The sequence below is a fragment of the Lissotriton vulgaris genome, chromosome 3_1 (assembly GCF_964263255.1).
Source record: "Lissotriton vulgaris chromosome 3_1, aLisVul1.2, whole genome shotgun sequence".
NCBI lineage: Eukaryota > Metazoa > Chordata > Amphibia > Caudata > Salamandridae > Lissotriton > Lissotriton vulgaris.
Genome location: NC_141689.1, coordinates 48,382,895 through 48,409,705, shown reverse-complemented (window position 1 = coordinate 48,409,705; position 26,811 = coordinate 48,382,895). Strand labels below are relative to the sequence as shown.

The 26,811-nt window shown below is 47.1% G+C and overlaps 1 protein-coding gene across 1 annotated transcript in view; it reads right to left on the bottom strand.

Annotated features, from left to right (window-relative positions):
- Window positions 1–809: 809 nt before the first annotated feature.
- The window catches only part of LOC147725919 (uncharacterized), a 42,304-nt gene continuing 16,302 nt past the window's right edge, over window positions 810–26,811 (bottom strand). Inside the window, exon 2 of the mRNA XM_086960047.1 lies at window positions 810–3,676. Coding sequence (XP_086816173.1) covers window positions 1,593–3,676 — 2,084 coding nt within the window. The 3' untranslated portion in view covers window positions 810–1,592. The remainder of the gene's footprint in view (window positions 3,677–26,811) is intronic.

The following is a 26,811-nucleotide window of genomic DNA, read 5'->3' as shown; positions in this document are numbered from 1 at the left end:
CCGTTCCGCTCACTTAGGAGGACCTTTTTTCACTGTAAGCGCACGGGTCCTCTTTTTCGCCGCTGGTTCTAATCCCACATTACGGCCCACGTTCTATTCATCTGGTTGAAATCAAACCCCCCCCCCCTATTTCACCACACTGCCGGATGCCCACCACTCCGACGGCCGGATTCGTTCTCAAGCTGCCACTCACGGGTTCCACGAATCGGTAGCTGCTCACTTCTTCCGTACTGTTCGACCTTGCTGTAGCATCTTGATACATGCATGTACTGAATTGGATGCCCCTTACAGGTCGATCTTGCGGTAACCAATTGTTGCATGCACAGACTGAACTGGAATGTGCACTCCTGTTATGGGTTGTACTATCAGACTTGTTATGTTTTGTGGTTCTTAAATAAGACTGTGCCTAACCCGTGTATCCTTTTTCCCCCCCTTACCCTCCCCGTTTTTTCCTACGGTTATCGTTCCTATTGTGTCTAATTATTGTCTATGTTTTATTTTAAATGGTTGGGCATGATTTTGGTTTTTAGTATGATAAGGCATGAATTCTGATTGTCCTGATGATGATCCTGTAATACCCTAAGGAAACGTCGTCGACACTTTACACTGGATGATTTGATTTGATTACTATTTAAATCACAACAGTGTACCTTGTGCAAATAATTGTCTGCCAAAAATTTGGAATGTATGCAGACTGCTCGCTCTTGCCTCATTCATGTTCATTTGTGTCACAATTGTCTGTTATACAGTAGTAGGACACAGGCTGTGTCCCACTTTTGATATTGTATTTAATTGATTGACAAATTCCGCCAATCATAGTACTAACGCAACTACTAACCATCACACTCCTAAAAGTGCGACAATTCAGACTATTTCAGAGCCCCAAAGCTATAAGAATGGCTTGTTTTAATGTATATTGAATTAATAAATAACTGTGGTTGTGGTCATCTCTAAATTAGCCAGAAAGCGCCACCTTGTGGCAGACTGTCACAAGCGCCAGTGTTGACAATTAAGTGCCGGTGCCAAGCACCAGAAACCACCGTCTCAAACTAAGCACTGCCTTCCAGGATACAAGGACACATTTCACTTCAAGGTAGATGATCTTTCTTGACATGCTTTGAAGTTTGGCAATGGAGGTATCTGAATGGCTTCTAAATTCAAGGTCAGCACCATGGGTATCAAAGGAAGGTGTTTGACATGCCCTGGCTCCAATGTGTAAGGCCATCTGATACAGCACTGAAGGACCACAGTGTGCTGTGTATTAGCAGATGCAACATACAGTACACTGTGGTCCCATTCTCAAAGGCTGTCAGGTTAGTGGCAGTTTAGAAGGAAGCATGCCTTTGTAAAGATACACCTAGAGAAAATGCAGGGAATATATCATGACTGACATAAACACCCAAGCAAACAGGAAAACCTCTTTCACCCTCACAAACAGCTGATCACTTTATGACCTAAGTACAATAAACAAAAGTGAAATAATAAGACGTGTCAGAAAACTGCCCTAATCAAATTCCTACGCACCATTTTGTGAAAAAACACAAAGGTTTGGTTGTGTTTTGTTACTTGTTTTAAATCATTCCAAATGTCTGTTAATTTTCTGATGGAGTTTTCTCTTTTTCTCCAGGTTCCTCTGTGGGCTTAGTTACTGCTTCTGGCAAGGCGTGGATGGCCTCGCCCAGCTGGCAGTTGATGGCATTGACCCGCGCCTCTACACTTTGATCAAACTCTTTCTTCTTGGAAATGACCAGTGCTTGAATGGCCTTCTGGGCATCCGTACAACCATCCTGTAACTTCTTGCGCTCATCGTTGAACATCGGGCTTGAGGGGTTCATGCTGATGAGCCTTCCTAAGGCGCTCACGCGGTCCATCAGGTAGAGCTGGGACACCTCACAGTAGGTCGCGGAGATCATGTTGACCAGGTTGGCAATGTTGCTGGCTTTGAAGGCTTGGTTGTACAGCATATCCTTGACAAAGTCATCAGTAGAATAGTTGGGCAGGCTCTGAGCACCTTTGGCGGTCTCCAGTAGGTCTTTGATGGACACAGCGAGGCAGGACTCGATGAGGTTGGATATCATCTGGAAGAAGCGGATCATCTTCTCCCACTGCTCCCGCACTCTCGCCAGGGCATCCAGGCCTTTAATGAGCATGTTCTTGGCTCTGGTGAAATCAATCTCCTCCACTTTGAAGCTCCTCATTTCAACCAGGATTGCTGTTAGCTTCTCGTTTTCTTTTTTGAGGTTCTCAAATGACTGTTGATACATCTCCTGAGTTTTTTCTAACGTCTGTGTGGCCAGCTTCACATTGGCCTGTGCATTTTCTGCTGCCTGGCTGCCCGCGCCTCCACTTCCACTCCTCGCCATCGCCGGTGGTTTTACCTGGATAGGTGAAGCAGTCGTCTTTGTAGAACAAAACTGTATAACTTTTGATGCTGTGACAAACTGTGATTTTATTTTTTCAACTATAGGCTTCAAGGTGCTCTCATCGGTGTCTTCAGATGTGGCAGCTCCTTCCAACTCTTCACAAACTTCAAAAGCGGGTTGTAAAAAACTTTTCATCTGTGTTTGCGCCTCACAGGCCTCTTCATTTTCTATCTCGTTCAACAGCGCAACTATATTATTTTTGAGGTAGTTTGTCTGAACTTTCTGATTCTTCTCATCATAAACCTTTGTCATGTCAATAGAGTTCTGGTCTTTCTTTAAGACAATTTTAAGGCTATCTGCCAATGCTTTCAGCCGTGAGCACTTGGAACAAATACTGTTGGTGCTCATGACTGCCTTTGTGTCAGACACAGCCTCATTGTTACCAGCTGAACTGCCTTCATCAGAGTCCTTTTTCTTTTGACCAATGTTTACGCCTAGCTTGCTTCCTACAACAGCTGTTGTAACCGTAGTTACTGTTTCAAAGAGGGTGCTCACGATATTGAGGCTCATAGTTTCCCACGCGGAGGGGACTTTCTCCATCGCTGTCTTGTAGGCCTCAGTTGCTTTTTGTAGTTGCCCCTCAGTTTTCTTCTTAAACTCTTCTGCCATTTCCAAAGATTTGTTTGCAGATGCTTCTTTCAAAGTCAGCTGCTCCAAGGCGATCTTCACGTCGGTCAGTTTCTTCTCGTAGCCCGCCTTTGAGTTCTGACAGGCTTCCAGCACCTCCTGGATTAGACGGATGGAATCTTGGAAGCTTGCCTCCACAGCCTTAGCTAAGTTTGTGCATTCAGTGGCCAGTGAGAGTAAACTGTTCATCTGCTTTGGCAAGAAGGTTTCAACGATCTTGGTTGACTGGCTCAGAGTCTTGACTATCTGTGTATTGGCCCTTGGGATCTGACTTGTGAGGAGCCTGATCTGGTCCATGTTTTTGTTTGCTGTGTTGAATGAAAACCAGGCTGCATTGCAGACCTGCATTAGGGATGCAGAAAAGGATTCTGGGTATTTCATGTACTTAAAGCCATTTTTTGGTGGATTCAGGTTGATAGAGAAGTCCCCCTGGCCTGATGAAATGGCTGCCAGCTCTCCCAGAATGGCAATGGAGATGGGAGCGGGCATCAGGAACTCTTCCCAGTTGGCGTAGGGTTTCATCATCATCTCAGTATCCCTCCTGACGTCCTCAGCTTTGCTTACACTCTTGATTGCTTCATTGAGATTAGCAGCTGATGTTTTGCAGTCCACGTCTCTCCTGCGTCCTAGAGAAAATAAAACGTTATTAATCAGTTGCATTAGCCATAGGAAAGACACCCAAACATAATGTGACAAAAGATTATTCAGAACAAAATGGAACTCACTGCTTGGCATTCACTATGTAAACCCCAAGTATCTTTTTCATTTTGAGCATTGAAGCTTCATGTGTTCATTGCCTGGTTAGTTAGCACCTTGATGCCTTCTAGGGTGATAAGCCACACTTTCAAAATCCTAATAGATTGAATTCTCACTAGCCAAAGAGCGAGTATGTGTCTCCTCCCATTCCTATCCCAATCCATGACACTAAACGACTGGAGGGCCATCAGCAGTGGACTCTCCAGTGCAATGCATTCATGTTTCTTGGAATTCTGCTGATGGCGGCCCATGGAGGCTTCTTTGGCCGGGCACATGGTTCTCGCCAGGTCTACAGAGGGCCATCCGTTGCGACCTGTATTTTCACTAAGTCAGTCCTTCTCAGAGTTCTGTCTTTGGTTTTTTTTGTGTTATAATTTTTGATTAGTATTTCATGTTCAAAAACAATGCATATAAAATATATAACAGTATACTAGTCCATATGTGAAATAAATAATAAATTACATGAACTCATTTCAATATACTATGGAAAGGAAAATGTGTATCATGTTAATTACACTGTCTAATTATATAAACATTGCATTAGATAAAATACACTATATGTAGGTCAACACATTAGAAAGTAAAAAAGTAATAAATCTTGACAAATATAGGAAAATCTAAATTATACAATAGAAAATTTAAATAAGATAAGAGAGCGATATGTATATATTATAAGAGAGGATAATATACCTGTCTTTGTTTATTTATATTTGAGGATATACAGCATGCAGGAGGTCTGTGTTTCGTGCAAAGGAAGACTCGAACTGTTTCTGCATGTGAAAGTTTGACTGTAAGCAACAACAATGACTGGAATCCCAGGTCAGCAAGCAAGGCATAGTGCTGACTTGCACACTGATGTTCATATTTAGAGAATGGAGATTTTAATCTGCAAAATGTCAACATGGGAGTCCCACAGCGGCTCACTGGTCTTTGCCTGCCACCCAAAGTATGAAGTGCTGGCCCAGAGACACACACCCAAACAGCTCAGCACAAAACCCTGGTAGACCCCTTCCTTGGGATGGGACTTCTTGCCCAGTCCTCCTCACTGGCCCTCACCTGGGATCTAGGGTGCTCTGTGAGGGAGTTATTCTACACCTACACAATCTCCAAAGCAATGTACTCAAAAGGAGAAGGATTGCAACATTAGAAAGCATCTCTGATACAGGTCAGGGATGCATCCAAGGAGGGTCCCTAAAGGAGGAACAGGTCTGTGGAAGATTTTCCGGAATGAACAATGGTGAGGCATGGGCGTTCAAGAGCACTGCCATGGGCAATGCATCTGCACATGGCCCAACAGTTTGTTAACCATACTGAGGCAAGTATACACTGCTCTAATATATTTAAAATGTATCCAAGCTGAAACAGGGCATGCACTGGCCTGGTAACATATGTTATGTTATGTTACAAAACATTTATATGGCGCACGGATACTTAAGAGTGTCCAGACGCGGTTTATGGACCTAGCAGCAGAACATCAAAATTAATTGGCTTAATTAAAACATAGAGTAGGGAGAGCTCTGTTTGTAATAATTGATGAGACTGAGTAAGAAGAGAGATGATACAAGGTGAAGTGATTTGTGAGCGACTTTAAGGGAGGGAGCAATGATAACCCCAACGTACCATGCGTTGGATAAATAATATCAGTTATCTTATGTCATGTTACGACATGTTACATTAGGTAAGGGACTTTTAATACCATCCATCAGAATTGAAGATAGCTGCTGGACTCAATTCCTGTACCCCAGCGTTAATTTGTGGTAGTGTGCCACCAAATCTGGTCTCTTGCTTAGCCACAACACAGATACACTGGTAAAAAGTGCTACAAACTGCTAGGTATGGCACAATAGCAGACCTTTCACCAGAGAAATGCACATTTACTATTTAAACAGCATCCAAATAATATTAAAGTCAGGGAAACAAACAGCAAAATGACCAACACAATGGAAGAAAATGACCTAACACTGGTCGACCACAGTTTAGGAGAACCAGAAATATCATTTTAAAAAGTTTTTAATTCAAAAGCACAGAGAAACCACATAGCACCGGTGGATCCAGTTGACGTAGACCAAGGCACAATTTGAGACTGGCTGAGGTGGAGCAGAACCAGACAAACTATTAATTCCAGCAACTTCTAGGTCAATCTTCCCCCAACCTTCTGCTGGAGGTTCTTCAAGATGCCCCTTTCTTCAGATTTGTATGTCTTGAGACCACAGGAGAGCAGCTGGGCTTACCATTTAGAGACCCTCAAGAGCAATGATATAAGCAGAAGCTGGATGGAAGCCTCAGTCCTTCTCAGGCAGATAGCTGACAGCAAGCAGGCATCATCTTCTTCCTCAGTCTCCTTTAAGGTTACTTGAGGGTTCGTAGCATGTGGTGAAAAGAATTTCTAATAGGGTTATGTGTCAGTGATTTGTGACAAGACATAAACCAGTCTTAGAACATTTCTGCCTAGATCTCATTTGCAAACTGCAAATGAATCCTAGAAATCGCTAGTCTAGGGCCTTCAAAATGAAAGAATCCTTGCGTCTGCATACAGAAAATTTGGTGCTCACAATGGGAAATGTGGGAAATCACCTGGAAAACGAATGGCGGCTGGTTCGGAGAGTCTGTTTCCTTCTTTTTGGAACAGGAGCACGGTGGGAATGCCAGTAGTACACTAAACATTTTTTTTGCAAGCATGCGATCCTTGAGATTTCCGGCAGTGGTTTGTGTGGAAAGGTTCTAGATAGGTATGCAGTGATCACCCCTACAGCCTTCCTGCCATCGCCACAGGCCCATTGTCCTTTCACACTTCCTTAGTGGCTCATTACTACCAAGGGACAGTTGAGAGAGCCTGGCAGATGGACATCAATTATAGTCTTGACTCTTGCAGAAAAAAGCAAGCTGGAATAGTCTCAGTTTTCAGTACATTTAGCAAACTGTACACCATAAACATAGGTCTTTGAGTAGGAACAAATAGGGTGCAGTTGTTATCTATAGCTACTTCCAATCTTGGTTTATAAAAGCTACTATTTTCATTCACAAGAAGGCTTTCACAATAAGAAACACTCATTACCAAAGCCAATGGATCTCGTCCATGCAAGATCTGTGGGCTTTGTCAGTATTTTTAGCCAAGCAAGTTTCTGCACCTGCTTAACATCCTGTGATTCTGAACAAATCACTTTGATATCCTGTTCCTAAAAACATAAATGCAACGTTGTGTATTGTTGCTCGTGCTCACGTAAAAGCACTCAGGCCATGTTCCAGCTATATAAAAATTCACAAATAAACATAGGGAGTGGATGAAAATATTGGAAACTAGCTAACCCATCGCGCGTTGCTGCGATCTCTGAAGAAAGCTAAATCAAGGAAACTCGTTAAGATAACATTCAATTTACATTGTGTCATTTTTATTGAAACTTATTCATTTTAATATGGAAAAAAAATTTGAAAGTGTGACTTGAGCAGTGCGTACTTGATCGGCTTCCAATCTTGATTCTCGTTGCTCTCCTGTTTCACTCGAGTGGACTTGAGCAGTGTGTAATTGATAGGTTCCAGTCTTGATTCTCGTTGCTCTCCTGTCTCATTCGAGGGGGCTTGAGCAGTGCGTAATCGATCTGTTTCCAATGTTGATTCTGGTTGCTCGTTCGTTTGAGAGGAACGGGCTTGAGCAGTGTGTACTCGATCAGCTTCCAATAGAGATTGTCGTTGCTCGTTCATTTGAGAAGAACGTGCTTGAGCAGTTTGTGTTCGAACAGCTTCTAATCTTGCTTCCCATTGCTTGTCTGTTTCTGAAGCTTGTAATGCCTTTTTCTTTCGTGCCTCAGATGTAGATCGACCAATCGATTTCCGTTTGGGGGGCATAACTGTTGACGATGCTCGCAAGTTCGCTGACAATTTCAGTATTCAAAAGATTATGAGGGCCCTGGGGGGCGATATTTTAAAAAAAAATTATACCAGAAACCTTCGCTGGAGTGTACTCAACAACTTCCCAAAGTTTCATGGCGATCGAATGAATGGTGTAGTAATGCATAAAGGACAAACAGACAGACAGACATACATTCATTTTTATATATATAGATGGGGTTTGATGTAGGCAGGACTGAAAGAGCAGTAGGGGGCAAGTGGAGATGCTCACAAGGAAGGCAAGAGGAGAGCAGGAGTCGGGTTATGTTGGGTCGACTTTGCGCTAATAAATATGTCCTAACAGAAGAAATAATACCTCAATTACAGTCCAAGCAGCGGAGGGACACTAATAAAGTTTAATCAATCTGTACTTGGTCCATGCTCCACAAAGAAGAGGAAGTTATGCAAGAAGTGATGTGTTGCAAGCGCTGGCAAAATAGAAGACAGCAAACAAGAAAGATTATTATGTAATCAAATGATAAGTAATATGCAGGCTGAAAGCCCCTTTTGGGTAGAGTTTTTTTTAAACACAAGAGATTGCTGTTATAGCAACAGTGCTTGCGTGTTGCCTGTAGGTGCTACCTAAAAACGACAACGGTCTTGGCAATTAAGTTAACTTTTCACTGCAGGGACATGCCACTATGCATGCTGTGCATGTATCTTCTATTACATTATGTGAGGAGGAAGTCTGGTCCAGAGCTCGCTAACATGAAAAGGCGGCTTCTGAAAATCTAAAAAAGTAATTTCTTTTAACATGTGTTGTTTGCAGAGCTGGCTGCAGATGTCCAGACTTACAATTGCAGCCCTGAAGTTGGGTTTGTAGAGTTAGCCTTATGGGAAACATTCAAATGTAGGTTAACCTTCAACATGAGAGTCATAAAGAGTTATTGGAGGACTCTGGGGTAAAACTTGAATGTAGCAACCTGCTAGTGGCAAAGATGGGAACTGAGAAAAATTAGTAAAACAAATCTCTAAGGTGGCAACAAATACAGGATGTGCAAGCGACCAGTACAGGAACAGAAACTAGAAACTGCATTTGACTCAATATAAGTACACTGAAAAACAATAAAGAGTTATGGACATAGGAAAGTTGATGGTGTTGCAGAAGGTACTGAGACAAGCTGACTTTCTTATAGAATATCGATAGGTCATTAGTGGGGTCATATTTGTCCTCACACTGTCTGTAGGAAATGGGTTCTGTCCATTTGCTCCCCTGGATTTTTTGCTTTTTGGCTGCAAGTTTTTTTTAATTTTTAATGTGAGTGAGTTTCCCCAAATGAGTTCCACTCATAGTAAATTCTGTGCAAAGTGACTGAAAGTTCTACCCGCCAGTGTTTTTTCTTTTGAGAAAGATGCTATGGGCTGGTTACTCTCGAACACGTAAGCGCACACATATCCATACATGTGCGGGCTGAGCCTGTAGAATTAACATATAGCACAGCTCAGTACACACACAATCAATCAATCAATCAGTACATTTGTAGAGCGGGCTACTCACCGTGAGGGTCTCAAAGCGCTGAGGAAAGGGGGGGTGCCGCTACTCCTCGAATAACCAGGTCTTGAGGTGTTTCCTGAAGGTGAGATGGTCCTGGGTCAGTCGTAGGTGTGCGGGGAGGGAGTTCCATGTCTTCTCTGCCAGGTAGGAGAACGATCTTCCTCCGGTGGTGGTTCTTCGAATCCGTGGGACGGTGGCGAGGGCAAGACTGGAGGAGCGGAGTTGGCAGGTGGGGGTGTGGAACGAGATGCGGTTGTTGAGGTATTCGGGGCCCATGTTGTGGAGCGCTTTGTGTGCGTGGGTGAGCATCCTGAGCGTGATCCTCTTGCTGACGGGGAGCCAGTGCAGGTTTCTCAGATGGGCGGATATGTGGCGGTGGAGGGGGATGTCGAGGATGAGTCGTGCGGAGGCGTTCTGTATGCGCTGAAGGCGTTTCTGAAGTTTGGCTGTGGTTCCTGCGTATAGGACGTTCCCGTAGTCCAGTCGGCTGGTGATGAGGGCATGGGTGACCGTCTTTCTGGTTTTGGTGGGGATCCACTGGAAGATCTTTCGGAGCATGCGCAGGGTGTTGAAACATGAGGACGAGACTGTGTTGACTTGTTTGGTCATCGTGAGAGAGGAGTCAAGGATGAATCCCAGGTTGCGTGCGTGGTCAGTGGGTGTCGGTGCGGTGCCCAGCGACGTGGGCCACCAGGAGTCATCCCAGGCAGAAGGGGATTGTCCGAGGATGAGGACCTCCGTCTTGTCCGAGTTGAGCTTCAGACGACTGTGCCTCATCCATTCTGCGACCTCTTTCATTCCGTCCTGGAAATTGCATTTGCCGGTGAGAGGGTCTTTGGTGAGAAAGAGTATAAGTTGGGTGTCGTCGGCGTAGGAGATGAAGTTGATGTTCTGTTTGCGGGCGATGGTGGCGAGGGGGCTCATGTAGATATTGAAGAGAGTTGGGCTGAGTGAGGAGCCCTGGGGTATGCCGCAGATGATCTTGGTGGCCTCAGAGCTGAAGGGGGGGATGCGGACTCTCTGGGTTCTGTCTGAGAGGAACGATGTGATCCAGTCCAGTGCCTTTCCTTGGATCTCAGTGTTGTAGAGGCGGGTTATTAGGGTGGGGTGGCAGACGGTGTCGAAGGCTGCCGAGAGGTCCAGGAGGATGAGAGCGGCTGTCTCTCCGTTGTCCATCACGGTCCTGATGTCATCGGAGGCTGCGATGAGGGCGGTCTCGGTGCTAGGGTTGGCTCGAAATCCGGACTGGGATGGGTCGAGTAAGCTGTTTTCTTTGAGGAATGCAGTCAACTGTTTGTTGACGGTCTTCTCGATGACTTTGGCCGGGAAGGGGAGCAGAGAGATGGGGCAGAAGTTCTTGAGGACTTTGGGGTCCACTGTTGGTTTCTTCAGAAGAGTGTTGATTTCTGCGTGTTTCCAGCTTCCAGGGAAGGTGGCTGACGTGAAGGAGCTGTTAATGACCTTCCGGATGTGGGGTGCGATGATGGTGTCTGCTTTGTTGAAGATGTGATGAGGGCATGGGTCGGAGGTGGAGCCGGAGTGGATGGTGTTCATGACGCGGGTGGTGTCTTCAGTGCTGATGTGGGTCCATGCGCGGAGGGTGGTGGTGGGGGTCGTTGGTTTGGTGGCTGGGGGCGGGGTGTGGGGTCCGAAGCTGTCGTGTATATCTGCAATTTTGAGGTGGAAGAATGTGGCGAAGGAATTGCAGAGGTCTTGCAACGGTGTGATGTTGTTGTTGCTGGCGCTGGGGTTGGAGAGCTCTTTGACGATGCTGAAGAGTTCCTTGCTGTTGTGGGAGCTGTTCTCCATCCGCTCTTTGAACAATGTCCTTTTGGTGGTTCGGATCATCTGGTGGTATTCGCGGGTGGCGCTCTTGAGGTCTGTCATGTTTTCTGATGTCCGCTTGTGGCGCCAGGCTTTTTAGAGAGTTCGGCACGATTTCCTAGCGATTTTGAGGGCGTCTGTGAACCATGAGGATTTTCTGTTGCTAGTCTTGCCTGAGAGTTTCTTCAGTGGAGCGAGGTCATCGGCGCAGTTGGTGATCCACTGTGCTAGATTGTCTGCTGCGTTGTTGGTGTCAGGGGTGTCGGCAGGTGGGTTCTGGCTCAGCGATGTGGTCAGCTGGTCTGTGGTGACTTTGCTACAGCATCTGCGGGGGATCTGTAGCGTGTGGTGGTGGGATGTGGTCTTCTTGAAGGTGAAGTGGATGCAGCTGTGGTCAGTCCAGTGTTGTCCGGTGGAGTGGCTGAAGGCAACGTGGCTGCTGGCCGAGAAGATGGGGTCGAGCGTGTGGCCGGCGTAGTTGGTGGGGGTGTCCACCAGTTGCTTGAGTCCGAGGTTGTCGAGGTTGTCGAGCAGGGTGGTGTTGTTGTTGTCATTGATTTTTCTCCAGGTGGAAGTTCAGGTCCCCTAGGAGGATGTACTCTGGTGAGGTTAGGGCATGCGGGCTGATGAAGTCGGTGAAGGTTTCGCAGTATTGTGTCCGTGAGCCTGGGGGTCTGTAGATGAGTGTTCCTCTGAGGGTAGTCTGGGGGTCGGTGTGGATTTGGAAGTGTAGGTGTTCGGCGGCGGTGTGTGTGTCTTTGGCGTTGGTCGTGACGCTGATGTTGTTCTTGTAGATGATGGCGATGCCTCCCCCAGTTTTGTTGTCGTGGTCCTTCTTGGTGATTTTGTAGCCGCCCGGGATGGCTATGGCAATGTCGGGGGCCGAGGAGATGTTCATCCAGGTTTCCGTGATGAAGGCGACGTCTGGTGCTGTTGTATCAAGGAGTTCCCAGAGTTCGACGGCGTGTTTGTGGACGGAGCGGATGTTGATGAGGATGCACTTGAAGTTGCTGTTGTTGTTGTTGATGCGTTCGGTGGGCGGGGTACAGGTTCGGAGGCAGGAGAATTTGCCTGCTTGGCAGGTGAAGGGTCCGTGAGTGCGCCTCGGGGAGGCTCGTTGGCAGGCGGTGGGTTGTCCTGTGTTGAGTGCGATGAGGGTGGCGGTGTCGTACCTCAGTCGGGTGCCCTGGCAACGGCTTGGGTCAGGGGTTCTGGCGCTGGGCGCGTTCCAGGCGTGGACGGGCGCAGACGTGCTTTCCGTAGGAGCGGCCGCCATTTAATGGGAGGTGGGGGGGAGGGGTCAGCTGGGAGGCAGGAGGGCAGGTCAGCGAATGGGCATGGGGGGCGGCGCACAGGAGGCAGCGGCGAGAAATGGGGGAGCAGCGGTAAGCAAAAAGGTCCAAGAGTACAAAAGAGAGAAAAGGGCAACAGGCACACGGGGGTACAAAAAGAAAAATGGGCAACAGGCATTGGCACACGGGGCACAAAAATGAAGAAGGGGCAGCAGACACTGGCACAAAGGGAAGGTCTCCCAGGAGGGGACCAGGAGCGGAGAAAGGCGGGGAAAGTCGGCGCAGGACAGCCGAGGAGCGAGGCAGCAGAGCAGGTGGCTGGCAGGAGGAGGTCACTGGCACAGGTGGCGCTGCAGCGGTGGGGAAGCGACCTCCTCGGAGAGTCAAGGGTGGCACACAAATAACCTGTTGCAGAAGGGACCATTCAGGGATATGAACCAATCTCATAATGTGAGTTGGTATTTGTAGAGTAGGTCTGTACTGCTTTACTGAAAAGGCTGACGGTATTGTACCTTATAGGCGAAATCTTAAACAGTTTCACTATACTTAGGCCTAGAGAAGCTGTTCAGGTATGAATCTCAGGGTAAACACGTATCAAGACTGCAGATCTACTGTAGCGTCACTTTTGTGATTTCTGTACTCTTTATGGCACTTTGAGAGTTTTCATATGTCCCTGGCTCAGCCATAATCAGATTCCCAAACATTTTTCTCCCCTACTGGACCATGTTCATTACCCTGCTGGGCAACAGTTGAATCAAAAGCCTCCCCCACACACAAAGGCAGTTGCTTGTGCTTGGCCCAGGTCTTAGGCAAGATAGAGATAATGAGGGAATCTGCATGTGATTATTACCTCTTCATACTACACCTATCCTGGGCAAGCTCAAGACCACAGAAACAAAGGTGGAAGGTTAGACCTCTAGAGTTCTCTCTGGACGGGCTACAATTTAACGTTTCGATAGAGATGGATCATCCCATTGTGCAAGCTGGGTGTGGGCCTGAAGGTCTCTGGGAACATCTTTCGCTGGACCTCTGGAAGTGGTTGTGTTGAAATGGTGCAGAATGCTGTGTAGGGAGATTGGGGTGTGGGTGAAGTCATGATATGTCACCTTAGGCTTGGGCAGAATGTTCCAATCCAACTTACTATCCAGAACATTCCAATGCCACTTGAAGAAAACCCTGCAGAAGGCACACACACTTGAAAAGACACTGTACCTAAGGTTGGCACACTGGAATAATGGCCAGCTGGAAGGAGAGAGCCCCCAGAACCTCTGCAAGGATGAAATTTGGAGGCTATGAAACTTTAGCTGGCACCCAGAATTTGGATGGGCCTCACCAGGGCCAATGGCGCTGGCCCACTTATGCCCCCTGAGGAGAAGAGTGTGAATGGAGCTCCTAAGGGACCCTGGGTGGTTACCCTGGTACTTCTCTGGACTGGCTACTGACTCTACAGACATATAGTTGCATGAGGCTGTGGGTGAGTGCAGAAGATTAGGTTTTCTGCTGTTGGCTGTGGATGATGCCCTCGTATTCGGAGGGAGCATTGGGAGCACAGGGGTAATGTCTTGCGAAGAAAGACTTCAAAATGAAGCTCCAGGTCAAGAAGTAAATAAAGCGAGAATACCTGGGAAAAATATACCTGGTGGCTAAAGTTGGCCACTATGAGCAAAACTATGCTTTATATGTGCAAACCAGTCCTAAGGGGCCAGAGAAACTAAGGAGATGAGCCTTGCCCCCAGGGGTGAGAGAACTGAGGACAGAGTATTAAATCTATCCCAGGGGCCAGTGCAACCTCCAGAATACATTGTTATGGTGAGGGGCATGTGTGGGGCCCTTCTCAGTGATCACTTTGGCCAAAGAATTCAGGACTGTCCCAGAGGACCCCATCCCGCCTCAAAGCCAAAGATGAGGCCGGTGCTACTCTCTCCACCATCTGGCTGGGCCAGGAGGGGCAGACACACATGAGCAGCCTTTCTTATCCACGCTCCACTCTGGAGGGAGAAAAGTAACATTCTGACACAGAGTAGTGTTGGGCGGGGGGAGCCATCTGGGCAGTGAGGGAGTGATTTCCTGGCATTGACCCATCCAGATTTGGCACTGGGTGCCTGAGTTAAAATGGGTATCTGAAGGTAGGACAAAACACAGCATGAGTCGGGTAAAGGCAAAAAAGATAAGAGATGTGTCAAAGCTGCTAACAAAATATACATGGGCCCCTCAGCTCCATGTATATTTGCTCCAAAACAATGCCAAGATTGCTGAATTTTTTATCCACACAAAAATTTGGGCTCTGAAGGCTGGGGATGTGCAGGGGAGTGGACTATTGAACTCCCAGTGTCCATGGCAAATCAAACTAAACTCCAGTTTAAAGTTGGCCCTGTACCCACAACAAACCAGGAGATCGAAGTCTTGTGGGACAAAAGCTGTTTTTTTAGCTACTAGGCAAAGGATATACAAGAATTGTCTTGTCACCCTGTTTGCTCCCTTCCAAGTGTGCCAAAGTATTACATGTGGCTCGGCTAGACCTGTCAGGAAGGATTTGACATTCTGGTGCCAACAGGATGGCAGGCCTCAACCTTCAGAGCTCAAAGGAGTGATCCCTCCTTATTCACATCAACCTTTCACATCTACCAATGTAGCTCTAGGAGACTTTTCACATCTCATTCACACCTTATTCACTCAAATTACAAGCTGGAAGAAAGCTGGATAGTTAATGAAAATTAGTCCCCTGGAACTTCAGGGAGGGAAAAGGGAATTTTTTTTAAGTTGCCTTTCCTTACTATTTAAATCCAACGTAATCAATAAATTCGATTTCAAATAGCAATTAAAAATAATTGTATCATTATTTATCTAGCTGGTCTTAATCCCAAGATGGCAGAATTAGTATTTTAATTGGTTCTCTTATTTTCTACATAGAACAGCTAGGCCTTCCACAGTAAAAATAGCGTATAGGTCTTGTCACTGTAAGGACATGGTAACATTCATTTTCTGCATGTCATACTTTTAAATACAATGCAACCTGTCTCATGGGCTACAAAGCCTACATAGGGATGCCATAGCATTATTTAGAAGGGAGATTTTTGCATGTAAAAAATAGTTTTTTTACAGGTCACACTGCAGGGTAAAACTACAGCAGTCAGGCTACAATGATGGACATCAAGCCATGCATTCCTTATTACACTGGTGGATGACACAATAAGTATTGCATTCCACAGTAATTAACTTTCCATGCCATTTTTACACAATATACAATGACCTTATAGGGAGGTAAACAACACACCCACCAGGAATTAGCTAACTCCTATCGGTTTTTGGGTCAGAGCACATACACTGGGCAATAGAGAGTAGTAGTCTCTCAGGGTGCAGAGTCTAATGTCCAACAATAAAATAAAGCAGAAAAATGGGGCTGACCATGCAATAATTAGCATTTTCTCATCCTTGGTTTTTTAAACATACTTACAATACGGGAGTCATAATACATGTTAATATATATAATACATATTAATAAATATCCTTAAGGGATAGATTAGATTGTGGTGGTACCCTGACAAAGTAAGTAGGCTTTCAATTTTATAAATGCACCTTAATAATTTGGGCCCAATTCACGATGGTAAACTTACACTTTTGTGTAAGTTTAGTAGTTTTCGGTATCCACAAAGGTAAACTTAGACCAAAAGTCCAACTTTACTACTTTTTGGTAGTCACAAAGGTAAAATTAGAACAAAAATCTAATTTTACTACTTTTCAGTATGCACAAAGGGAAGTTACTACTAGTAAAGTGGTACAAAAGGGGGTGGTGATGGACGGAGCATCTGAATCAATCAAACACTCACACCCAGTCAAAAGATCTGGGTTTATTCCATCACCGTTCTTTAGCCCACTCTGCCCCCCAAGTTCAGACATGGCCATATGCAAATCAGTCTGACCCTGTGCCTCATGGGAACAGTCCAGCCAGAACTGCCAAGCCATGTCTTCCCTGGACCGGAAACAAGCTTCCGAGGACCGGTTTCTGGCATTCCAGCCGTCTTCAGCCCGGTTTGCTTGAATCCAGTGGCAAAGTGAGCAAGGGACTCACGTCTGAGCATACCCTGCCACACTAATGGCGGCCAAAAGCGGTACAAAAGGGGGTGGTGATGGACGGGGCATCTGAATCAATCAAACACTCACACCCAGTCAAAAGATTTGGGTTTATTCCATCCCCGTTCTTTAGCCCACTCTGCCACCCCAGTTCAGACATGGCCATATGCAAATCAGTCTGACCCTGTGCCTCGTGGGAACAGTCCAGCCCGAACTGCCAAGCCATGTCTTCCCTGGACCGGAAACAAGCTTCCGAGGACCGGTTTCTGGCATGCAAGCCGTCTTCAGCCCGGCTTGCTTGAATCCAGTGGCAAAGTGAGCAAGGGACTCACGTCTGAGCATACCCTGCCACACTTATGGCGGCCAAAAGCGGTACAAAAGTGGGTGGTGATGGACGGAGCATCTGAATCAATCAAACACTCACACCCAGTCAAAAGATCTGGGTTTATTCCATCACCGTTCTTTAGCCCACTCTGCCACCCCAGTTCAGACATGGCCATATGCAAATCAGTCTGACCCTGTGCCTCATGGGAACAGTCCAGCCCGAACTGCCAAGCCATGTCTTCCCTGGACCGGAAACAAGCTTCTGAGGACTGGTTTCTGGCATTCCAGCCGTCTTCAGCCCGGCTTGCTTGAATCCAGTGGCAAAGTGAGCAAGGGACTCACGTCTGAGCATACCCTGCCACACTTATGGCGGCCAAAAGTGGTACAAAAGGGGGTGGTGATGGACGCAGCATCTGAATCAATCAAAAACTCACACCCAGTCAAAAGATCTAGGTTTATTCCATCACCGGTCTTTAGCCCACTCTGCCACCCCAGTTCAGACATGGCCATATGCAAATCAGTCTGACCCTGTGCCTCATGGGAACAGTCCAGCCCGAACTGCCAAGCCATGTCTTCCCTGGACCGGAAACAAGCTTTTGAGGACCAGTTTCTGGCATTCCAGCCGTCTTCAGCCCGGCTTGCTTGAATCCAGTGGCAAAGTGAGCAAGGGACTCACGTCTGAGCATACCCTGCCACACTTATGGCAGCCAAAAGCGGTACAAAAAGGGGTGGTGATGGACAGAGCATCTGAATCAATCAAACACTCACACCCAGTCAAAAGATCTGGGTTTATTCCATCACCGTTCTTTAGCCCACTCTGCCACCCCAGTTCAGACATGGCCATATGCAAATCAGTCTGACCCTGTGCCTCATGGGAACAGTCCATCCCGAACTGCCAAGCCATGTCTTCCCTGGACCGGAAACAAGCTTCCGAGGACCGTTTTCTGGCATTCCAGCCGTCTTCAGCCCGGCTTGCTTGAATACAGCGGCAAAATGAGCAAGGGACTCACGTCTGAGCATACCCTTCCAGACTTATGGCGGCTAAAAGCGGTACAAAAGGGGGTAGTGATGGACGGAGCATCTGAATCAATCAAACACTCACACCCAGTCAAAAGATCTGGGTTTATTCCATCACCGTTCTTTAGCCCACTCTGCCACCCTAGTTCAAAAATGGCCATATGCAAATCAGTCTGACCCTGTGCCTCATGGGAACAGTCAACCCGAACTGCCAAGCCATGTATTCCCTGGACCGGAAACAAGCTTCCGAGGACCGGTTTCTGGCATTCCGGCCGTCTTCAGCCCGGCTTGCTTGAATCCAGTGGCAAAGTGAGCAAGGGACTCACGTCTGAGCATACCCTGCCCCACTTATGGCGGCCAAAAGCGGTACAAAAGGGGGTGGTGATGGACGGAGCATCTGAATGAATCAAACACTCACACCCAGTCAAAAGATCCATAAAGCCATGTCTGAACTGGGGTGGCAGAGTGGGCTGAAGAACGGTGATGGATTAAACCCAGATCTTTTGACTGGGTGTGAGTGTTTGATTGATTCAGATGCTCCGTCCATCACCACCCCCTTTTGTACCGCTTTTGGCCTCCATTAGTGTGGCAGGGTATGCTCAGACGTGAGTCCCTTGCTCACTTTGCCACTGGATTCAAGCAAGCCGGGCTGAAGACGGCTGGAATGCCAGAAACCGGTCCTCGGAAGCTTGTTTCCGGTCCAGGGAAGACATGGCTTGGCAGTTTGGGCAGGACTGTTCCCATGAGGCACAGGGTCATACTGATTTGCATATAGCCATGTCTGAACTGGGGTGGCAGAGTGGGCTAAAGAACGGTGATGGATTAAACCAAGATCTTTTGACTGGGTGTGAGTGTTTGATTGGTTCAGATGCTCCGTCTATCACCACCCCCTTTTGTACCGCTTTTGCCGCCATAAGTGTTGCAGGGTATGCTCAGATGTGAGTCCATTGCTCACTTTGCCACTGGATTCAAGAAAGCCGGGCTGAAGATGGCTGGAATGCCAGAAACCGGTCCTCAGAAGCTTGTTTCTGGTCCAGGGAAGACATGGCTTGGCAGTTCGGGCTGGACTGTTCCCATGAGGCACAGGGTCATACTGATTTGCATATAGCCATGTCTGAACTGAGGTGGCAGAGTGGGCTAAAGAACGGTGATGGATTAAACCCAGATCTTTTGACTGGTTGTGAGTGTTTGATTTATTCCGATGCTCCGTCCATCACCACCACCTTTTGTACCGCTTTTGGCCGCCATAAGTGTGGCAGGGTATGCTTAGACGTGAGTCCCTTGCTCACTTTGCCACTGGATTCAAGAAAGCCGGGCTGAAGACGGCTGTAATGCCAGAAACAGGGTCCTCAGAAGCTTGTATCCGGTCCAGGGAAGACATGGCTTGACAGTTTGGGCTGGACTGTTCCCATGAGGCACAGGGTCATTCTGATTTGCATATAGCCATGTCTGAACTGGGGTGGCAGAGTGGGCTAAAGAACGGTGATGGATTAAACCCAGATCTGTTGACTGGGTGTGAGTGTTTGATTGATTCAGATGCTCCGTCCATCACTACCCCCTTTTGTACTACTAGTAAAGTTAGACATTTGTTCTACGTTTATCCTTGTGACTACCGAAATGTAATAAGGTTGGACTTTTGGTCTAGGTTTACCTTTATAAATACTGAAAAGCTAGTAAAGTTGGACTTTTGGTCTAGGTTTACCTTCATGAATACTGAAAAGGTAGAAAAGTTGGACTTTAGGTCTAGGTTTACCTTTGTGTATACTGAAAACTAGTCAACATACACAAAAGTCGAAGTTTACCTTTGGGAATCGGGCCCATTGTGTCTATACATGTGTGTAGGAGTACTGTGATATATGGGTATGTCTTTCTGGGCTGTTAATTGTTCTAGGGTGTTACCATTAGTACTTCAAAAAAGTTATTTGCAAATGAATGTGTAGTATATAGTAGTATGTGTGATAAAGTACTTCCTTTTTATAAGATAAAGTACTGAGTGAACAATGATTTGTTTAGAGCACACACCACCTTACTAGCACACGCCACCTCTGTTTAGAAGGCCTTAAACTGCGCTTGTTCACTAACCTGAGAGAGTCATATGCTATTATGGGGTATTTGATTCCCAGTAAATGGAATTTGTGGACTTATATTTTGCTAGCGTGAAGCTACATTAATAATGTGCTGATCAGTAGTTCCCTCCTTGACTCATCCCACTATTGACATCTGCTTTGCGGGAGCCGCTTTGTTGCCTGCAGAGGATGCAGAGAGACCGCGAGGGAGACTGTAAGCCCCAGGAGCCCTTCCTGCATCACCAACTCGCCGCACCTTGGCAGAGGAAAGCCCATTTTACAGCGTGCGGCACCCGCATCGTAGGACGCGCACGTGCCGGGGGAGAAGCCCAGGCCAAGGGCGGGCCCGTCTGTGCCCATCAGGGGCCGGATGAGGCTGGGCTAGGCCACCCCCCTGACATCCACCACAAAGGAAATCATTCCTGCACCCATGTCACAAGGTATTATGGATAGCATTGGTATATATATTGATTGTTAGTGTGTCAATTTTGGTGTGGTAATTGGACTGCCTGAGCCCTCAGAATGGCGAGTAAACGTAACGGAGTAGCCGGGACATTGGATGCTTTTATTGTGAGGGCAGAGTCCCTACTGACACATGAAATTGAATTGACAGAGCGATGCTGTTGATCCTTGTTTTGATTCTGTCCCTTTGACTTTGTGATCTGGAAGGCTAAGAGGTTGCTCAACTCCTATGTGTTATATGTTTTCTTCTTCCTGTTTCCATACTTTAACTCTTACTATGTGTTTGAGTCTTCCATTGTTGTTTTATTTGTATAGGGAGAAGATATGTTGTATATTTATACTTCCCTTCAATATGGCTACTTGGTGTCAGTAGTCCTTTCTTAGTGTTCCTACCTTCCCTACCTCCCATAGTACCCGAGTGTTCTATCTTGTATGTGAAGGTTCCAGCCTTGGCAGTTGGTCTGATCAGCTGTGAGGTTTTACTGCTCTGCTGTCTAACTTAATAAATCTATCTTAATAACCTGAAGACGTGTCTTGCTGCCTACTTATTCTATTTACAACAGATGCATGTCCATGGACCCTGTAACTCTACACTCACACGCATATCATTAGGCGACTTGATCCCTGACAGTGTAACACTTGAATCTTCCTGTAATTCATCACCCATGGCAGTTTGTCCTGTTCCTTTAGACCTAATATTGCCAAGCTCAGGAGCCCCTCCCACGGATGTCCCAGATGCCTCAGGCATTAACACCAGAGCATGGGCAGCACGCTCTCAAAGGAATACCAAACCAGAAATCTAACCTGCTAAAAGGAAAAGAAATGTATGGATGACCAAGCCCAAAACCGCCAAAGGCTGTCAACCTGATAATAACCTGACAAATCAGGTGGTCATTCACACCATTTCCGTGGGCACACAGACTGATGTTCTCCCTAATCTTGCCCACACTGACATTAATGTAGGTGCTGCGAGAGTCACAGCCATCCACTCCATTGTATTTAAACCGATTGGAAATGCCTTGGCTGACCGTAAGAAGGCAATTGACACAAATTTTAATTTGTTGTGGAGGAAGTTAGAACCCTTGAACTGTGAACTGACTAACCTAATGGGTAGGAGTGTGAATGTTTATCAAAATGTTGGCAGGGAAGGATTACCTTCCTCTTCCATACATCCCAGCCCTACCTCCCATGAAGATATCACTCCCGCTATCCCGCTCACAAATTGTAGCAACACAAATGTACTTTTTGGGCAAAATTCCCACAGTGAACAAAGGGATAGTTAGGGTGCCCTCCTGGGAAATACAGCCAATTTAAACCCAACATTAGGAAGAACCTGCCTCACCCACCAACACCCTAGTGCCCTTGTAAGAGAGACAAGCGCAAGCAGGGATATTCCTAATTGTTTTGGGACAGCCTGCTCGAGAGGAAATACTGATATATTAAGTCTACACCGTGCTTCCTGCCCCTATGTGTTAGTTCTGGCTGGAGTTCCATATTTAGCTGGGGATCAAAGGGACTCCTGTGCAGATTTGCATAAAAGTCTGTAGACTGGCTTTGTAAACATAAGGGGTTGTGCCCCTCTAATATGAACGACATTCTTATGGCCTGAAGAGTAGGGTGGGTGGGTCCTTCTGCTAAGAACATAATTGGTGATAGTGTCTGTTTCCACAGACCCCACATGGTTCGTTGCTTACTGAGTATTTTTGAGCAATCCCCCACACTAAATACCTGCATTAGTGCGCTCCCCCTGGGTTATTTCTATAAGCCTCCCCTTAAATCATCTATGGATTGTGGGGAGACTGTATTAGTAAATAGCACATTACAACAGGTTCCCATGTTCTGCCTTTGATAAACAATAGGTTTAATGTTTTCTCGAGCTTAGATGAACAGGATTAACAATCACCCTCAATGGCTGTTCAACAGTACCAGCAGCTCTACATGGAGAATCCCTCTGAAATTACTGTAACAACTGATAACGTCATTGATGATCGCTCTCCAATTAGAGTTGACAGAGGAGCAGACCTGAACTTCCTTAGTTGGAATGCAGCTGGGTTACAGTCTGAGCTTGATGACCAGGATTGGTTGTGTTTAGTTAATGAATATGACGTAGTAATGTTTCAGGAGCGTGGGCTTTGTTTGACTTGCATATTGAGGGGTTTCACTGCATCAGCGTAGCGGCATCTCGTCACAAACATGGCCAACCATCAGGGGGCCTTTTTATTGGGCTTAATGTAGCAGCTGGAGGAAGTCTTAAGATACTTCCAACCAACAGTTGCAATTTTCAAATTGTACTGTTCAGGAGAAGAGTTTCCTTTTATTTGATACATTTTTATAATAATGAGTTCCGTTCTATTCCTAACAATAATTTTATCAAGCTTTTTGACTTAATTTCCAATGTAAACTACCAACAACGTTCGGGTAATCCGATTGGGATTATTATAGGAGGTGATTTTATGCAAAACTTAATGATATACACCCTAGTGTCGACTTACATAATCTAGGTCCTTCCTCCCGTAGGGGTGCTGAGCTGGCAGTGTTTTTGAGTTTCCATAACCTGGTCAAAGGTATGAACCAGTTGGCTACACTATATGAGATTAATAATTATGAGTTGCCATTAAGAGGCCGGGGTTATTCATCTACAATAGATTTTGTTTTTATTTCCCCCTGATTGTGGATTATTTAATTAATGCAGAGGTTGTTGCTACTATTCACGGGGATCATAACCCTATCAAAATATCATTGAGATTGGCCTCACGACCCACGTTTTCATCCGAATGCAGGGCAAGAGATTTAATGCCATCGACTGACAACCTAAGATTAACTTGGAGGGGTATTGACAATGGGGATTTGTTTAAGTCATTAGTAAAGGACCACTTGCCCTTTATCAACTCTTGTCTGTCATTTCAAATCCCTCATCCAGAGGCAGTCCATGATTTTTCTAAACTCTGTCTGGTTATTAAATCCCTTTTGTCGAAACCCACATCTTTGAATAAGCAGGGCCCCAGATGGTTTGATGATGAATGTTCATGGGCCAAAAGGAACTTGCGTATGGTGTTGTCAGGTGAGCCTAGGTGTGCTTCTGACGTGAAGCTGGCTAGGCAATACATTTGTAGAGCACGCTACTCACCCGTGAGGGTCTCAAGGCGCTGTAGGGGGGGTTGCCGCTATTGCTCAAATAGCCAGCTCTTGAGGTGTTTCCTGAAGGTGAGATGGTCCTGGGGCAGTCGTAGGTGAATGGGAGAGAGTTCCATGTCTTGGCTGCCAGGTAGGAGAACGATCTTCCTCCGATGGTGGTTCTGCAAATCCGTGGGACGGTGGCGAGGACGAGGCTGGTGGACCGGAGCTGGCGGGTGAGGGTGTAGAACGAGGGGCGGTTGTTGAGGTATTTGGTCCCCATGTTGTGGAGCGCTTTGTGTGCATGGGAGAGCAGCCTGAACGTGATCCTCTTGCTGACGGGGAGCCAGTGCAGGTTTCTCAGGTGGGCGGACATGTGGCTGTGGCGAGGGATGTCGAGGAGGCGTTCTGTATGTGCTGAAGGTGTTGCTGCAATTTGGCTGTGGTTCCTGCGTATAAGGCGCTCCCGTAGACCAGTCGGATGGTGATGAGGGCCTGGGTGACTGTCTTTGTGGTTTCGGTGGGGATCCACAGGAAGAACTTTCGGAACATGCGCAGGGTGTTGAAACAAGAGGACCAGACTGCGTTGACTTGCTTGGTCATCGTGAGGGAGGAGTCCAGGATGAATCCCAGGTTGCGTGCGTGGTCTGTGGGTGTTGGTGCGGTGCCCAGCGTCGTGGGCCACCAGGAGTTGTCCCAGGCAGATAGGGATTGTCCGAGGATGAGGACCTCCGTCTTGCCCGACATCTTTCATTCTGTCCTGGAAGTTGGTTTTGGCAGTGAATGGGTCTTTGGTGAGGGAGAGTATCAATTGGGTGTCGTTGGCGTAGGAGTTGATGTTGATGTTGTGCTTGCGTACGATAGAGGCGAGGGGGCTCATGTAGATATTGAAGAGGGTTGGGCTGAGGGAGGAGCCTTGGAGTACGCCGCAGATGATCTTGGTGGCCTTGGAGCAGAAGGTAAGGAGGCGGACTCTCTGGGTTCTGTCGGAGAGGAACGATGTGATCCAGTCCAGGGCATTTCCTTGGATCCCAGTGTTGTGAAGGCGGGTTATTAGGGTGCAGTGGCAGACGGTATCAAAGACTGCCGAGAGGTCCAGGAGGATGAGAGCGGCTGTCTCTCCGTTGTCCATCAGGGTCTTGATATCATCGGTGGCTGCAATGAGGGCGGTCTCGGTGCTGTGGTTGGCTCGAAATCCGGACTGGGATGGGTCGAGAGAGTTGTTTGCTTCGAGGAATGCAGTCAGCTGTTTATTGACGGTCTTCTCAATGACTTTAGCCGGGAAGGGGAGAAGAGAGATGGGGCGGAAGTTCTTGAGGTCTTTAGGGTCCGCTGTTGGTTTGTTCAGAAGGGCGTTGATTTCTGCGTCTTTCCAGCTTTCAGGAAATATGTCTGACGTGAAGGAGCTGTTGATGACGCTCCATAGGTGGGGTGCGATGATGGTGTCGGCTTTGTTGAAGATATGATGAGGGCATGGGTCGGAAGGGGAGCCAGAGTGGATGGTGTTCATGACGTGGGTGGTATCTTCAGTGCTGATGGGGGTCTATGCGCTGAGGCTGGTGGTGGGGGTCGTTGGTTTAGTGGCTGGAGGCGGAGTCTGGGTCCGAAGCTGTCGTGTATATCTGTAATCTTGCAGTGGAATAAAGTGGCGAGGGAGTTGCAGAGTCTTGCGACGGTGTGAAGCTGTTGTTGCTAGCGTTGGGGTTGGACAGCTCTTTGACGATCCTGAAGAGTTCCTTGCTGTTGTGGGTGTTGTTGTCCAGCCGCTCTTTGAACGATGTCCTTTTGGTGGTGTGGATCATCTGGTGGTATTCCGGGTGGCGTTCTTGAGGGCTGTCATGTTTTCTTATGTCCGTTTGTGGCGCCAGGCCTTTTCGAGGGTTCGGCATGATTTCTTTGCAATTTTGAGGGTGTCTATGCACCATGAGGTTTTTCTGTTACTAGTCTTGCCTGGGGGTTTCTTTAGTGAAGCAAGAACGTCGGCGCAGTTGCTGATCCACTGTACGAGATTGTGTGCTGCGTTGTTGGTGTCAGGGGTGTCGACAGGAGGGTTCTGGCTCAGCGATGTGGTCAGCTGGTCTGTGGTGACTTTGCTCCAGCATCTGCGGGGTTCTGTAGCGTGTGGTGGTGGGATGTGGCTTTCTTGAAGGTGAAGTGGATGTAGCTGTGGTCGGTCCAGTGTAGTCCGGTGGAGTGGCTGAAGGAGACGTGGTTGCTGGCAGAGAAGATGGGGTCGAGCGTGTGGCCAGCGAGGTGGTTGGGCATGTCCACCAGTTGCTTGAGTCTGAGGTTGACGAGGTTGTCGAGCAGGGTGGAGTAGTTGCTGTCGCTGTTTTTCTCCAGGTGGAAGTTCAGGTCCCCTAGGAGGATGTACTCTGGTGAGGCTAGGACATGCGGGCTGATGAAGTCGGTGATAGTTTCGCTGAATTGTGTCCATGGGCTTGGGGGTCTGTAGATGAGGGTTCCTCTGAGGGTGGTCTGGGGGTCAGTGTGGATCTGAAAGTGTAGGTGTTCGGCGGCAGTGAGTGGTCTTCGGCATTGGTCGTGACACTGATGGTGTTCCTGTAGACAATGGCGATTCCTCCTCCAGTTTTGTTGACGGGGTCCATCCGGGTGATTTTATAACAGAAACAGTAAAAAATACACTGGACAGGAGAGCAATTTACCAACCGGAATGCAAGGACCCGGGGCACACCAGCGGTGAACCCTTGTCAGCCCTCGGGTCCCAGATGGTCGAGCGGCGTGGCGAGTGACCTGGAGTCTGATTTTTGGGCACCGCTTCTTCTGAATGTTTTCAATAATCTAACGCATGCCCCGCTACCTGACACCTAGGCAAAGAGTATTATTGTCCCTATATTCAAAAAGGGGGACCGGTCGCAACCGAGTAATTATAGGCTTATTTCTCTGATAGATAATACTCTTAAAATATTGGGCAGAGTTTTATACAATCTGATACTGGAATGGTCAGAGGGATGTATTATTTTAGAGCCCTGCCAGCGAGGCTTCTGTAGTAAGGTCGGTACTAATGAACAATGCCTCAACCTCAGCCTTGTAATCGGGAAATACACCAGTGCACGGAACTCTCCAGTCTATTTGGCCTTCATGGTGTGTTCTTTGGCCTCACTCAAAGAACACAGGCGCCATTTTAGCAATCTTAAACATTTTTAAATTACAATGTGTTCCAGTGGCCACTTACGGAGCTGAGATATGGGGTATTGCGAACAGCACCTGTATTCAGCTGGAAAAAAATAGATTTTTTAGGAAGCTGTTGGGCATCCCAATCTCTAGCCCGCAATATGTTTTCCACAAAGATCTAAATTTAAATTATATAACTGATTTTAAACGTGCCCGACCAGCCCTTTTCTGGTTATCGATTTGGAAGAATGGGGCAGCTACTCTCACTAGAGACATTATTACTGATTGTTTGAAGTGTGATAAGGGGATTGATATCGCCT